This window comes from Barbus barbus (assembly GCF_936440315.1).
Source record: "Barbus barbus genome assembly, chromosome: 38".
NCBI classification, from domain to species: Eukaryota; Metazoa; Chordata; class Actinopteri; order Cypriniformes; family Cyprinidae; genus Barbus; species Barbus barbus.
In genome coordinates this window covers 3,007,822-3,020,941 of record NC_136716.1, presented here as the reverse complement: position 1 = coordinate 3,020,941, position 13,120 = coordinate 3,007,822, and the positions used below count along the sequence as shown (strand labels likewise).

The 13,120-nt window shown below is 39.6% G+C and overlaps 1 protein-coding gene across 1 annotated transcript in view; it reads right to left on the bottom strand.

The window, feature by feature from the left end:
• dnah9 (dynein, axonemal, heavy chain 9) overlaps positions 1-13,120 on the bottom strand; it is a gene marked incomplete at its 5' end in the record, with an annotated part of 106,009 nt that overhangs the window by 45,875 nt on the left and 47,014 nt on the right. The window contains 7 exons of the mRNA XM_079398499.1: positions 1,702-1,941; positions 2,990-3,092; positions 6,896-7,061; positions 8,155-8,362; positions 9,776-9,949; positions 10,077-10,251; positions 11,102-11,249. Of these exons, the coding sequence (XP_079254625.1) occupies positions 1,702-1,941; positions 2,990-3,092; positions 6,896-7,061; positions 8,155-8,362; positions 9,776-9,949; positions 10,077-10,251; positions 11,102-11,249 (1,214 nt within the window). The remainder of the gene's footprint in view (positions 1-1,701; positions 1,942-2,989; positions 3,093-6,895; positions 7,062-8,154; positions 8,363-9,775; positions 9,950-10,076; positions 10,252-11,101; positions 11,250-13,120) is intronic.

The following is a 13,120-nucleotide window of genomic DNA, read 5'->3' as shown; positions in this document are numbered from 1 at the left end:
TCCACATGTGAAATTACATGAAATTGTTTGTTTGTCTTAAATGTATTATTTTATTCATATGTACTTACTAATTTTTTTATATACACTTATTATTGTTAATCACTCTGTTTTATCAGTTTTTATGACTAAAAGTCTGGGATAACAGTATAAAACTAGCCAAAACACCCCAATTCAGATGAATTGATTAAATTCTAAAGCTGTAAATGCTCCATAAATCTGAACCTGCTGCTGCTGCTGTTCATTATTCTGCGCTCCTGCACTGCAGTGAATCTCAGTCACACACACGGCTCTTCAGACGCCATTTCCACAGCGATGAGCCTCCTTTGAAAACAAATAAATCAAACCGATGGCCCATCGCTGCTCAGTGAGATACAGGTCCAGTCACGGCCGGACAGCGCCTGAGGAACTCCGTTCAGATGACATACGGCAGTGCTTCCCATCCAGTCCTCAAGGGAGCCTAATTATCCGAGCATTTCCTCACACCATGGCTATAAATTAATGACTTCACGTCAATCACCACGCTGAAATGAAGTACCTATCGGCAGCATCTGAAAAACTTTTATAAAATGGGAAACTATTTCTTGGCTGTGGGGCGAACAGGAAGCCTTTTAATTTTTTTTAAAGAGTTCACAAAAACAAATTGGATAAGATTGCACCTTTGGGGCCCTCTCGGTGTAACAGGAGACTTTTAATACTGTGTATCGCCAACCAATTAAAGAGGTCTGAGAAATAACCGGCAATCGCCGCTGTCTCGATTCAACAGAAACACTGAACATGCAGTCAAGATAAGTAAAAAAGAGCTGCAGACGAAGCCTTATGGAAAGCTCAGAGGGAACGTGTCGTGAGATCGGCTGTGAGGCAGTGGTGTCTCTCTGTCCTCCGGCTGCTGAACTGTGAGCTGAATTAGTAAGGCAGAACTAAGGGCCACACTTCAAATGTTCCTTCAGCTGCGTCTCATCTGCTCCTTTCTCCCGCTCTCATTTCGCTTCATTACTCTGGCTGCACCCACAACAATGAGTGGAGCTTCAGAGGCTATTCTCTTCTTTTCCAGCTTTCATCATCGCTAAAGCGAGGAAACGGGGCTCAGTAAAGCCATTTTAAAACAATGAAATCCAAAGGGCGTTTGTCTAATCCAGCACAATAACAAGACCTGGGACAGCAGAGCCGCACTTAAAAGGTGGACGGACTGAACTGTTTATGCATCTGGATAATGATGTTGACTTCCTTAACTAGGTTGAGAATGGAGTGGATTTAAATGTGATCATATTTGTGTCTGCTAATTAGAAGAAAAAAATCAATTTTATGCATTAATTAAAAGTAATGTTATGCTTTTGTCACAATGTGCACATGAAAAAAAAAAAAACATTAATTATTCATTTCTGACTGCAAAGAGAAACATCAGAAGCTGATAGGTGGCTTTCTGACAGTGCTGTTTTCATGACCTGTTCTAGAGTTAATCAATCTGCATATCATGTCAACGTGTTAGAGAGAAATTACTCACACTGTTTTCTCTTCAAACTCAGAGCTCATGATTTGTATAAAACGAATATTAGACATAGACCAGATTATAAAACTTTCTCCAGCTGAAAAGAGCGAGATGGAGGAACAGCAGGTAAGTAATTTCCTCACATTGATTACCGGGATTAATGGATTATTACTGAAAGATCACAATTCGCATCTGCTGGAGTGTGATCGGAGTACCTGGAAAATGTTGGACAGGTCGCGCAGGTTGAAGATGTAGTGGAATTTAATGGCGGTGGGCAGGAAGGTTGCGGTGATGCGCTGATGGAAGGCCAGGGCCAGCTGAACCAGCTGAGAGCAGCTCTTCTGCAGAACGGCTGGGAATCCCACGCCGCGCAGATGCTGACTCAAGATGCTACAGTAGATGGTGTTCAGAGCCTCCACACCGGGAAACGAGAGCGCAAACACAGAGAAATGCCTCTGAAATAAAGCAATAGTTCAACAGCTTCGCATTAAACCACACGCTTCAGTTTCGACAGCTCACATAATATCACACATCTACAAAATACAATTATACGTTGTATCAAGTTTTGATTCCCAACATTCTTCAAAATATGTGTTCGACACTCAAACATGTTTGGTGAACTGTACTGAACTCTATAAAGTCTTATATTTTATATTCGCCAAGGCTGCATGTATTTAAATAAAAATACAGAAATACTGTGAAATATTAATACAGTTTAAAATAGCTATTTCCTATTCTCTGAATCTACTGTAAAATGTCATTTATTCCTGTGATCAAAGCTGAATTTTCCAGTCTTAAGTGTCACATGATCCTTCAGAAGTCATTCTAATATGCTGATCTGCTGCTCAAGAAACATTTCTGATTATTATCAATGTTGAAAACAGTTGTGCTGCTCAATATTTTTGTGGAAACCGTGATATCTTTTTATTTTTTAGGATTCTTTGATGAACTGAAAGTTCAAAAGAACAACACTGTTCTGTAATATAATTGTTTTAATGTTATAAATAACTTTTTTTTATCAGTAGTGTAAATTTCTTATGACTCCTAATGTATTTCATGTCAATCTAACAGTACAGTTTTTGTTTAGCTTGCAAAAGCTATTATTAAACCAATTAAAATGGCGAGTGAAGTATTTTTGGGAAAACAAATTTGAAGGTTGAAAAAAACAAAAAAAACAACAACTACTAAACGATAGTGTGTGTGTGTGGGACTGTTCTTGTACTTTACTTACAGTATATTGTAAAATACTCTGACAACCCACTAGTGAGAACATTTTACTGGTTCCCACTAGTTAAAAAGGTATATAAATCAGCCAAAATATATATATATATATTTTTTCTGTAATGGGTAAGTTTAGTGGTGGGGTTAGGTGATAGCAAATATCATTAACCTGATAGAAAATCCAGTGTAAGTTATAGTGAAACAAACACTTGTGTATTTATGAAGTGACAGCAAACTCTGTGTCAGACAGACTGTGCTGTAGAATCTCCCTGATATCAGTACCTGCAGGCGAGGGTTGATGGTGAAGCTGCCGGCCGTCGGGTTCATGCAGGACACGTACTGCACATTGTGAATCTCCTTCAACTGCAGCTTGCTCCTGTCGTACCTGAGAGGACACGGCGTTCATCAGTCACACACAAACACGCTCTGTATGCACGGCGTGTCTGTGCTAAAGCCAATGCAGCTCACAGATACACTGACTTCAGCTGCTCTCAGCTCATCTCACATCTAACAGACACACCAGAGACTGCAAACCAACAGTAGACACACCGCATGCAGTGACCGCCCTGCAACTGGACCATCTCAACCAATACACAGTTAGGTCCATATATATTTGGACACTGACACAATTTTCAGAATTTCGGCTCTGTATGCCACCAGAATAAAATTAAAATTAAAGTACAGACTTTAAGCTTTAATTCAAGGAGTTGAACAAAAATATAACATAAAATGTTTAGGAATTACAACCATTTTTATACACAGTCCCCCCATTTTCAAGGGCTCAAATGTAATTGGACAAATACATATAACCATAGATAAAATGTTCATTTTTGATATTTTGTTTACAACCCAAATTCCATAAATGCTGGGATGTTTTTTAAATTTGAATAAAATAAAAACTAAAAGAGTTTCAAATCACATGAGCCAATATTTTATTCGCAATAGAACAGAGAACATATCAAATGTTTAAACGGAGAAAGTTTACACTTTTATCCACTAAATGAGCTCATTTCAAATGTGATGCCTGCTACAGTGCTCAAGTTGGCACGGGGGAAACAAAGGGCTGAAAAAGCAATAATTTTTTTTAACTATTCAGCTGGGAGAACATCTAGCTACAAATTAAGTTAATTGACATCAGGTCTGTAACATGATTAGCTATAAAAGGGATGTCTTAGATGGGCAGAGGCTCTCCAATCTGTGAGAGAGCATACAAAGATTGTGGAATCTCATCATCATCAGTGCATAACATCATCAAAAGATTCAGAGAAACTGGAGAAATATCTGTGCGTAAGGGACAAGGCTGAAGACCTTTGTTGGATGCCCGTGGCCTTCGGGCCCTCAGATGACACTGCATCACTCATCAGCATGATTCTATCATTGACATTACTAAATGGGCCCAGGAATACTTCCAGAAACCACTGTCGGTAAACACAATCCGCCGTGCCATCTGCAGATGCCAACTAAAGCTCTATCATGCAAAAATGAATTTGTGAACTTGGTCCAGAAGCACCGTCGTGTCCTGTGGGTCAAGGCTCATTTAAAATGGACTGTTTCAAAGTGGAAAAGTGTTCTATGGGCAACGAGTCCAAATTTGACATTCTTGTTGGAAATCACGGACACCGTGTGTTATCATAAGTGCATATGGTATGGGCAGCTTGCATGTTTTGGAAGGCACTATGAATGCTGAAAGGTATACTGTATGTAACAGACGTAGGCAAGTACGTGCTGGTGGCCTTTAGCTTCCTCGTTAGAGTGCCCGCCTCCCACGCCGGAGACCACGGTTCAAATCTCACTCAGTAGAGTAGGACCGCAACATATATAAAGGTTTTAGAGCTACATATGCTCCCTTCCAGATGACGTCTATTTCAGGGAAGGCCTTGTGTATTTCAACAGGACAATGCAAAACCACATACTGCAGCTATTACAACAGCATGGCTTTCGTAGTAGAAGAGTCCGGGTGCTGAATTGGCCTGCCTGGAGTCCAGATCTTTTACCTCTAGAGAACATTTGGTGCATCATTAAACGAAAAATACGTCAAAGATGACCACGAACCCTTCAGCAGCTGGCAAGAATGAGACCAAATTCCAACACCAAAACTCCAGAAATTCATAAAACTCATGCCCAGACGTCTTCAAACTGGATATAGTCAACAATTATTCACAGATAGACAGGGGTGTTATAATTTGAGAGGGGCTTTAAATATGAGACAACAAATTCCATGGACAAAACTCAAAAGTATGTGTTTTCCTTCCAGGAACTCGAGCTGCGTCAAAACGCTAGGGGAACGCTTTCAGCGTGACCGCTCTCTGAACCACGTGTGTAATCTGCCCAATGGAAGGGCGAGACGTTATAGGCGGGTGACGTCACCGACCGGGAAGCATAAAAGCAGCGTCAGGCGTTTGCTTTTTGTCATTCAGCAACCGCCTCTCTGTCTGTGTGTACTGTCATTTTATGTTGTAAGTCTTATTTAGTGTTGTTTGTCCCTTATAAGCACACTATAAGCTCCAGTGAAACATGTCTAAGAGTGCTCAGAAGTCTAAGCACTTGGGCGACAGCAGATCGCATTTCAGACCGTGTGTTCCCCATTTCAGACGCTACATCACTGCGGGGGATACTCTGTGTGGTCTGCTTGGGAGCAAGTCACGCAGAGTCAGCTCTCGAGGGAGCCGACTGCCCGCATTGCGGGCGTCTCTCGCTGCGTGTACTTCGCTCCTGGAAGGCTCTCTTTCGCGAGACAGTCTTTGCCAGCGTTCCCCGCGGTGCTGGTCCCGCTGCCGCCGTGGCAGAGCGGCGGCTGCACTCGTGGGGCTCCCAGGTGGATCTGACAGAGGAAATGGAGACTTCTTCCCAGCCTATCAGACCCAGCGGCCGCTCCCCGGGATCAGAAGCCCGCTCCATGGTTTCTTCCCCCCAGGGAGGCGGCTCGACACTTCTCCTATCTTCCTCTGAGGAGGTTGATGTGGAGAGCGTCGATGAGGTTTCGCACCCTCAGTATGAGGAGCCCCAGTATGAGGAGCTCGTGGAGGTTACTCGTGCGGTGGCCAAGTCGAACATCAGCTGGCCCGCCGAGAAACCGGCCGAACCGCAGAAAAGCAAGTTAGATGAGAGATTTCTGCGTGTCAGACCACCACCTTCACGTCGGAGCCTGCTCCTCGGTGTGGATGCTCCGGGTGGAATAGACGCTTGCGAGCTATCTGTCCCCTCGCACGGCATCGTCTCTAAAGGCTCCGACCTTGCCTACCAAGCCACTGCTCACAAATTCAGTGCTGGTGGGCAAGGGGTACGCGGCTGCAGGTCAGGCTGGTGCGTGTCTACACACCATGGCAGTGTTACAGGCGTACCAAGCCGACCTGCTCAAGGAGCTAGATGAGGGAGAGGAGCTCAGGCCTGAAGATATTGCCCGCGCCATCGGCAGGTCTATGGTAGCACTGGTGGCTGTGCAGAGACACTTGTGGTTGACCCTGTCCGACATGCAAGAGAAGGATAGGGTGCTCCTCATGGACGCCCCGCTTGCGCCTTCTGGCCTGTTCGGCGACGCAGTCAATTCCATCGTCACCAGGTCTCTAGAGCTGATGGTTCGGCCGTCTCCTGCCGTTTCTCCGCTTCAGGGCACAGAGCTAGCAGCTCTGAGTACATCAGAGGCCAGTCTCGAGAGACTGGTTCCCTTAGGCAGCGTGGAAACTACTGCCAAATGTGTCTCAGTGGGTCCTGCATACTGTAGAGAAAGGCTATCGTATTCAGTTCGGCTCTCCGTCGCCGCATTTCAACGGGGTGATTCCCACTCTGGTGGGCCCCGAGCAGGCTCTGGTCATGGAACAGGAAGTAGACTTAACAGATCATCATCCTCATCTTAACAGATGGATAAAGTAGGACATGAATTGGAGTAGTATTTTTGTATTATGCAAAATGGTATTTCTGATTAAAACATCACAACATTTCCGGAATTTCGTTTTGTAGAATCCATTATATAACTGTAACTTGAATATGTTTTGGTCAACAGCTAAAATAATAAAAAAAATTGTACTTGTGTCCAAATATATATCGACCTAACTGTATGCAGGTTAACACCATAAAACACTCGTGTAACCAAAGCCATGAATGTAGCAATTAAACGATCCACCTGAGTAAAGGCACACCATCATAACAAGTGTGTTTGTGTCAGATCCTGTGATAAATGGCGCTCAGTACCAGTGGCTGTAGTCCATGTGCTGGCGGATCAGTGTGTGCGGCTGCACCGTCCCATACGCGTCCACCTCTGGCATGTTCATGTCATCGATGAAGTAGATGAGGCGCTTGCTGCCCGGTGGCCCGTAGTTCCTCCCTGCCTTCTTCTCCAAGGGTTTCTCTAAAACAGCTGCAGGGAAGACACGCGTTTCTCAAATGCTTTGTGAGCACAGATTTAACAAACAAAATTACATGAAGTTAATGAGTTCATAGACAAAGTCTCATCATCGTGAAGAAACTTTACAAGAAAACTGCATTGCATGAAAAATAGGATGGCACTGAAGAGGGTTTGACTATTAGATATGTTTTATAAAGTACTATCTAACAATATTAACATATAATGTCTGTATCAGTACATTAAAACTGTTTTTGACTGGTCATAATTTTATCTGTTGAAATGATATTCAGCTCAGTGTGCTAAAGCTATTTTAACTTTGTTTTAATTGCATGCATTTTAATAGATATTATTCATTTTAGTTATATTACAAATGTAATATCTTTTAATTGACTCCCAAGTAGTAACATAGATTGGATCCCTTCTACAGCATGATCAGAAAAAAAAAAAAAACTTATTTTTCTAATTTTGTACACAAACTGTAGTCAATCATTTTATTTATTTAAAACTAACTAGCTCCTACTGAGTTAAAACTTAATTTAGGTTCATTTGTAACTTCACAACATGCAATCCAGTTACTAACGATATCCATTTAAATGCTATATACTATATATAAATGCTACATATGTTTTTTTTCTAGCGGTACATAAAAGATTGCAAAATGCATATATATATTTAAAAAAAAAGGAATTAGCTATAAAAAATAATTACTATATAATATAAATTATATAATATTTTTTACATAATAATTTCTCCTGAAAATAATGTTAATATTTTTTTACAATTCCAGGCCTTATTTTGCACCCTAGTCTTTAATTATACTAAAGCATGTGTAGGCTAAAGCATGTGATTGTGATTGTAATGCGTGTCAGTAAGTGAACAGACACATGGCTAAACATGCTGCAGAGCGATAAATATCAAACCAACAGATTGCAAAGACAGCGGAGGACAACGGCACAAAAACAGCTGACGCTGGGAAGAATGTGGCATGGGTGTTTGCTTTAGATCACAAGAATCTGTCACTGTCAAAAGGGCTTGAAGTTGCACTTCTACGTTCAGGGTCTAATGGAAGAAAGTAGAGACATTGTGTTTCTGAAAACACACACACCCTGTAACATGGCTGACGTGGTGTAGTAGTTGAAGGGTGCGTTTTTGATGGCGTATTTCTCCGGGTCTAAAGAACCCAGTTTGTCTCCCACCAGAACAGACTTTCCGGTGCCAGCGTTGCCCACCAGCATGACCGGACGCCTCCTCTCCAACAGACGGTCCATGAAGTAGCGCACACGGATGGTCTCTGTGGTGTGGACCAGGCAGGCCTGCAGGACACAAACACAATGACCTTCATAACTCAACAACTTTCAGAGATGACCACTGATATGATGGCCATCATGAGCTGCTTGTGTATACAGCATCGCGAGCCAGATTCAAGATCACTTGATCTTGCCAAATTCTAAGGAGCGTCATGTGTACAGCATCTTTTGTGCATAAGGTAAAAACAAAAAACATCCCAGACAGAGGACAAATTGAGAAGAATAAATAAATAATTCATTCAATATCTTAAAGTATGGATACATTTATGCTATGGAAGTATGGATAATTATATCTATTTAAAAACCTAATTAGAAACTAAAATAAAAAAGCCTGTTAACCTGGAATAAAAAATGTCAGCTGCAATTGAAAATAAAATAAATTGAAAATGAAAATAAATGAATTAAATAATATTTAATTCATTTTCAATTTATTTAAAATAAAATTTTTCAATATATCTCAATGTTTCATGTCTATTGTAGTATATATATATATATATATATATACACACACTGAAAATTTCAATGAAGAAAAATGACATGAAGAAACAGAACAAACGGAGACGTCTACAAGATGCTTCAAGAAACCTACCTGTAAAGCTACAGTATTGTTAAAAAGTTTTTGCCACTTCTGTAAAAATGCTGTTAAATGAGGATGCTCTCAAAAATAATAAATATATTTTCTTTATCAATTAACTTCTATTAACTAAATTACACTGAACAAAATTATAAATGCAACACTTTTGTTTTTGCCCCCATTTTTCATGAGCTGAACTCAAAGATCTAAGATTTTTTCTATGTACACAAAAGGCCTATTTCTCTCAAATATTGTTCACAAATCTGTCTAAATCTGTGTTAGTGAGCACTTCTCCTTTGCCGAGATAATCCATCCACCTCACAGGTGTGGCATATCAAGATGCTGATTAGACAGCATGATTATTGCACAGGTGTGCCTTAGGCTGGCCACAATAAAAGGCCACTCTAAAATGTGTGTTCTAATAATTTTGGCCACCACTGTACATATAAATTATTACTAATATACGTACATATAAAATAACACTGGTAATCCAACTACATAGTCTGGCTTTTATATAGTATCTTGGAATTTTATGATTCTAGTATTTACATGTATTATTTATCATCATCATATTTTGCTTTTTTAACCTTTATTAGTTAACCATTATTATTTTAGCGTTTTATGGTCACAGTTTACAATTTTGTCCAGTTTTATTGAGAAAAAAAGAGATTGAAATAACACTGCTTTCATGTGAGGAGTGCTGTTGGAGTCACTGACTATGTAGACGTCACAGCTTCCCATGTAGTATTGTCAACATTGTAGTATTTATTCTAGTATTTACAGTGCAAGTGTTGTCAGACTGCTGCACTTTGTAGAACTACAAATACAAACACATCAGTACCCACCTGAAGAGGGATGTCAGGATCCATCACAAATTTGGGAATCATTTTTGACCAGGGCTCAAATTTTTTGCTCTCGGGATCGATGTAGTAATCGAATACGGTTCCTTGAGCCGGAAACTTTACGGTTTTGAACTCTGTCACCCACCACTTACTGAACTCCACCCTGTAATCCACCAGCTGCAGCAAAACACACATTACAAAAACAGTCATCATTCATGATGAAATCGTGTGGAAATAAGAATACACAGCAGTTTGTGTGTGTGACTTTAAGGCTCAGTCGGTAATTTAGTCACATTAGATCCACCTGATCCTGGAACATGGTCCCTCCGAAGGCCCAGACGGCTGCAAAGACAAAATAGAGCTCGTAGAGATCCTTATGGCTGTCTGGAGGGGTGTGTTCTGGGATCAGGAGACACTCCAGGAGGAAGCAGAGCATCTGGACCATACTCTGCTCAGGAAGTGGGATGATCTTCTTAAATCTGGAGCAGGATAGAAAGCAGCACAAAGGCACGCACACACCTGATTTACATTTCATAATATACATTTGGCTCTAGCTGCATTTCCTGAAGCTGAAATGTATTCACCCTCCAAAAGACAGAAAGAGATCTTCAAAGTCAAATTAAAACTGACTTCAGTGAATAAATACTGACTGAAGAGTTTGGCGGAGTCGTACTGTAAAGGGAGGACAACTCACGCACCAGCAGGTCAATCGATATCTTCTGAATGAGGATAACGCTGAGGGACATTTCTTCACTGTTTTACTGCGGCTAATGTGTAACGTGACTGTAGAATAAACTGAGCCGGACTGACGTGGACTGGTTTTTGTTTGTGCTGCTGATTGGAAACAGTCTGACATGTTTGTCATTTTGATGTTTTCCTCTCTGGTCATGTTAATTTGGGTTTGGTTTACATGAAAATTATATGAACAGTTATTATACTTAATTAAAACTAAAACCATAAAAAAGAACATTTGTGTTACTTAAATGTTAAAAATAAAATATAAAAGGTATTTATTTCAGCTAGTTGGCAACATATAATTTAAATTTAGTTCAACTTGATGTACTAAAATAATCAAAACTAAAATAAAGATGAATAAAAACTGTAAAAGCATCTCAGTGATACTAAAATAACACTAGTAAAGGCTACATGAAGCAAGTTCATGAATATTAATTAGTTCATGCTGACATTGCTTAATCTTACAAAGAACTCTCTGTTATGAGACCTATAATTAATATTAACGAGCCAAGTGTTTACGCTCAGAACTCAGAAATGGCACGTGATTTTTAACTGGACGTATATGGTCATGACAAGAATCATTCATGACTCTACCTTGACCTGAGCGTGTCGAGGCATGATGGGAGGTACTTGTCAAACAGAATGGTCAGATTGGCCTTCTCTGACTGGACTTCCCTCCCGTCAATCCAGCTGGACACAGGAGGATTCCAGCCTAAATCCGCAGGGTTGATGTACAAAATACCTGTTTGGAGACACATCAGTAAAATAATGAGATTATAAGTTTTGGATCTCATTCAGGGTGTTGTTTATTGGCTCAGTGTGATGCAGACTAGGAAGTGTTGTGGAAGATACTTAAGTTGTACTTTTGAACTTAATTTTAGTCTTTAATTTGTAGCTTCAAATTGAGGTGATTGCAGAGATGGGAAGTAACGAAGTACAAATACTTAAGTTGATTTTTCTGGTATCTGTACTTTACGTCACTATTTATTTTTCTGACTACATTTTATTTTTAAACAAATATCTGTACTTTCTACTTCTTACATTTTCAAACCAGACTCTTTACTTTAGTTTTGGTGGATCAACATTCGATAACAAATCTATAATACATTATGAATCGGTTAGTCTTGACTGGGAACGCGATTCGGCTCGTGCGCGCTCCACGTCTTCGCCAAAAAGTTTCTATCGGTTTCTATCGGAGTAATCAATGCAAGAGACTCGAGAATGGAGTGGATCAGAGAGCTGTTCATGACTTCAAGTGCAGGTCAGTTTCATTTGTAAATAGGCTGTAGTTTTGTGTTTGTTTACTTGGTTAAGAATTAAACTGCTCGCAACTCTTAGCTGTAGCAGCCAGATCATTACTAATAGTCTAATATAAACTAAACTAAATTACTATCATCACTCAAAATACTGTATGATTAAGGACATCATTATTATCTACTGTAAAGTTACAGTAGTAATTTAGCAGACAGATGTTATAAAATATCGTTTTATAATAGGTTTAGAGGGCAGATAACAACACAACCCTTACAAAAATTCAAACCAAAAACCATGGCTACTAGTTAAACCATGGTAACAACAAAAACCATGGCTACTAGTTAAACCATGGTAACAACAATAACCATGGCTACTAGTTAAACCATGGTAACAACAAAAACCATGGCTACTAGTTAAACCATGGTAACAACAATAACCATGGCTACTAGTTAAACCATGGTAACAACAATAACCATGGCTACTAGTTAAACCATGGTAACAACAATAACCATGGTTTTGCTACACTAACTATAGTCTAACCATGACATGTGTAGTGAAACTATGGTTGTAAATTAAAACTGATTGTAATCAATCTAAAAAAAAAAAAAAAAGTAAATGCACACAAAGTGAGATGTAGATAGATATAATGGAAAATGAAAAGACTGAAAATGCAAGTGAAGGTGCAGTTCAATAGAGAACATTTAATGAATGTGATGGCCATACAAAAAAAAAAAAAAAAAAAGGGTTATCAGTGGTTTCAGAATTGGTTGTGGGTGTATGGGATGGCCTGGATGAGTGTGAGATTTCCTTGCCTGAAATTTTGTCCCAGTCCTGCCCTGTTCTACATGGTGGTTGTTCAGTCATGATACATTTATTAGCTAACAAAATATTAAATGCAAGTTATTTTATATTAATGTGTCAATATAACGTGAGGTCCAGTTACCAGCGTGACACTAAAACAGGTAGTAGTAATGGGTACTTTTTACTTAAGTAACTTGAGTAAAAAAGTGTAGTCAGTTCTTCTACTTTTACCAGAGTATTTTTAAACACGAGTATCTATACTTCTACTTGAGTGAAGGATGTGTGTACTTTTGCCATCTCTGGGTGATTGTTTGACCGCAAAGTCAAGCTACCCTCTTAAAAGTAGTTGTACATTACAACATTATAGCTATAACTACACTCAGATCTCGATTACAGTAACAAAAAAAATCCTGTAGATCAAATAGTAGAGAATGGTGCTAGCGATACCAAGGTTATGGGTTCGTTTCCCACAGAAAGCAAGAGCTGAAATCTGAAATAAAATGTCCATCTTAAATATAATATAAAAAAATAATAGCAATAAAAATAATATTAATATTA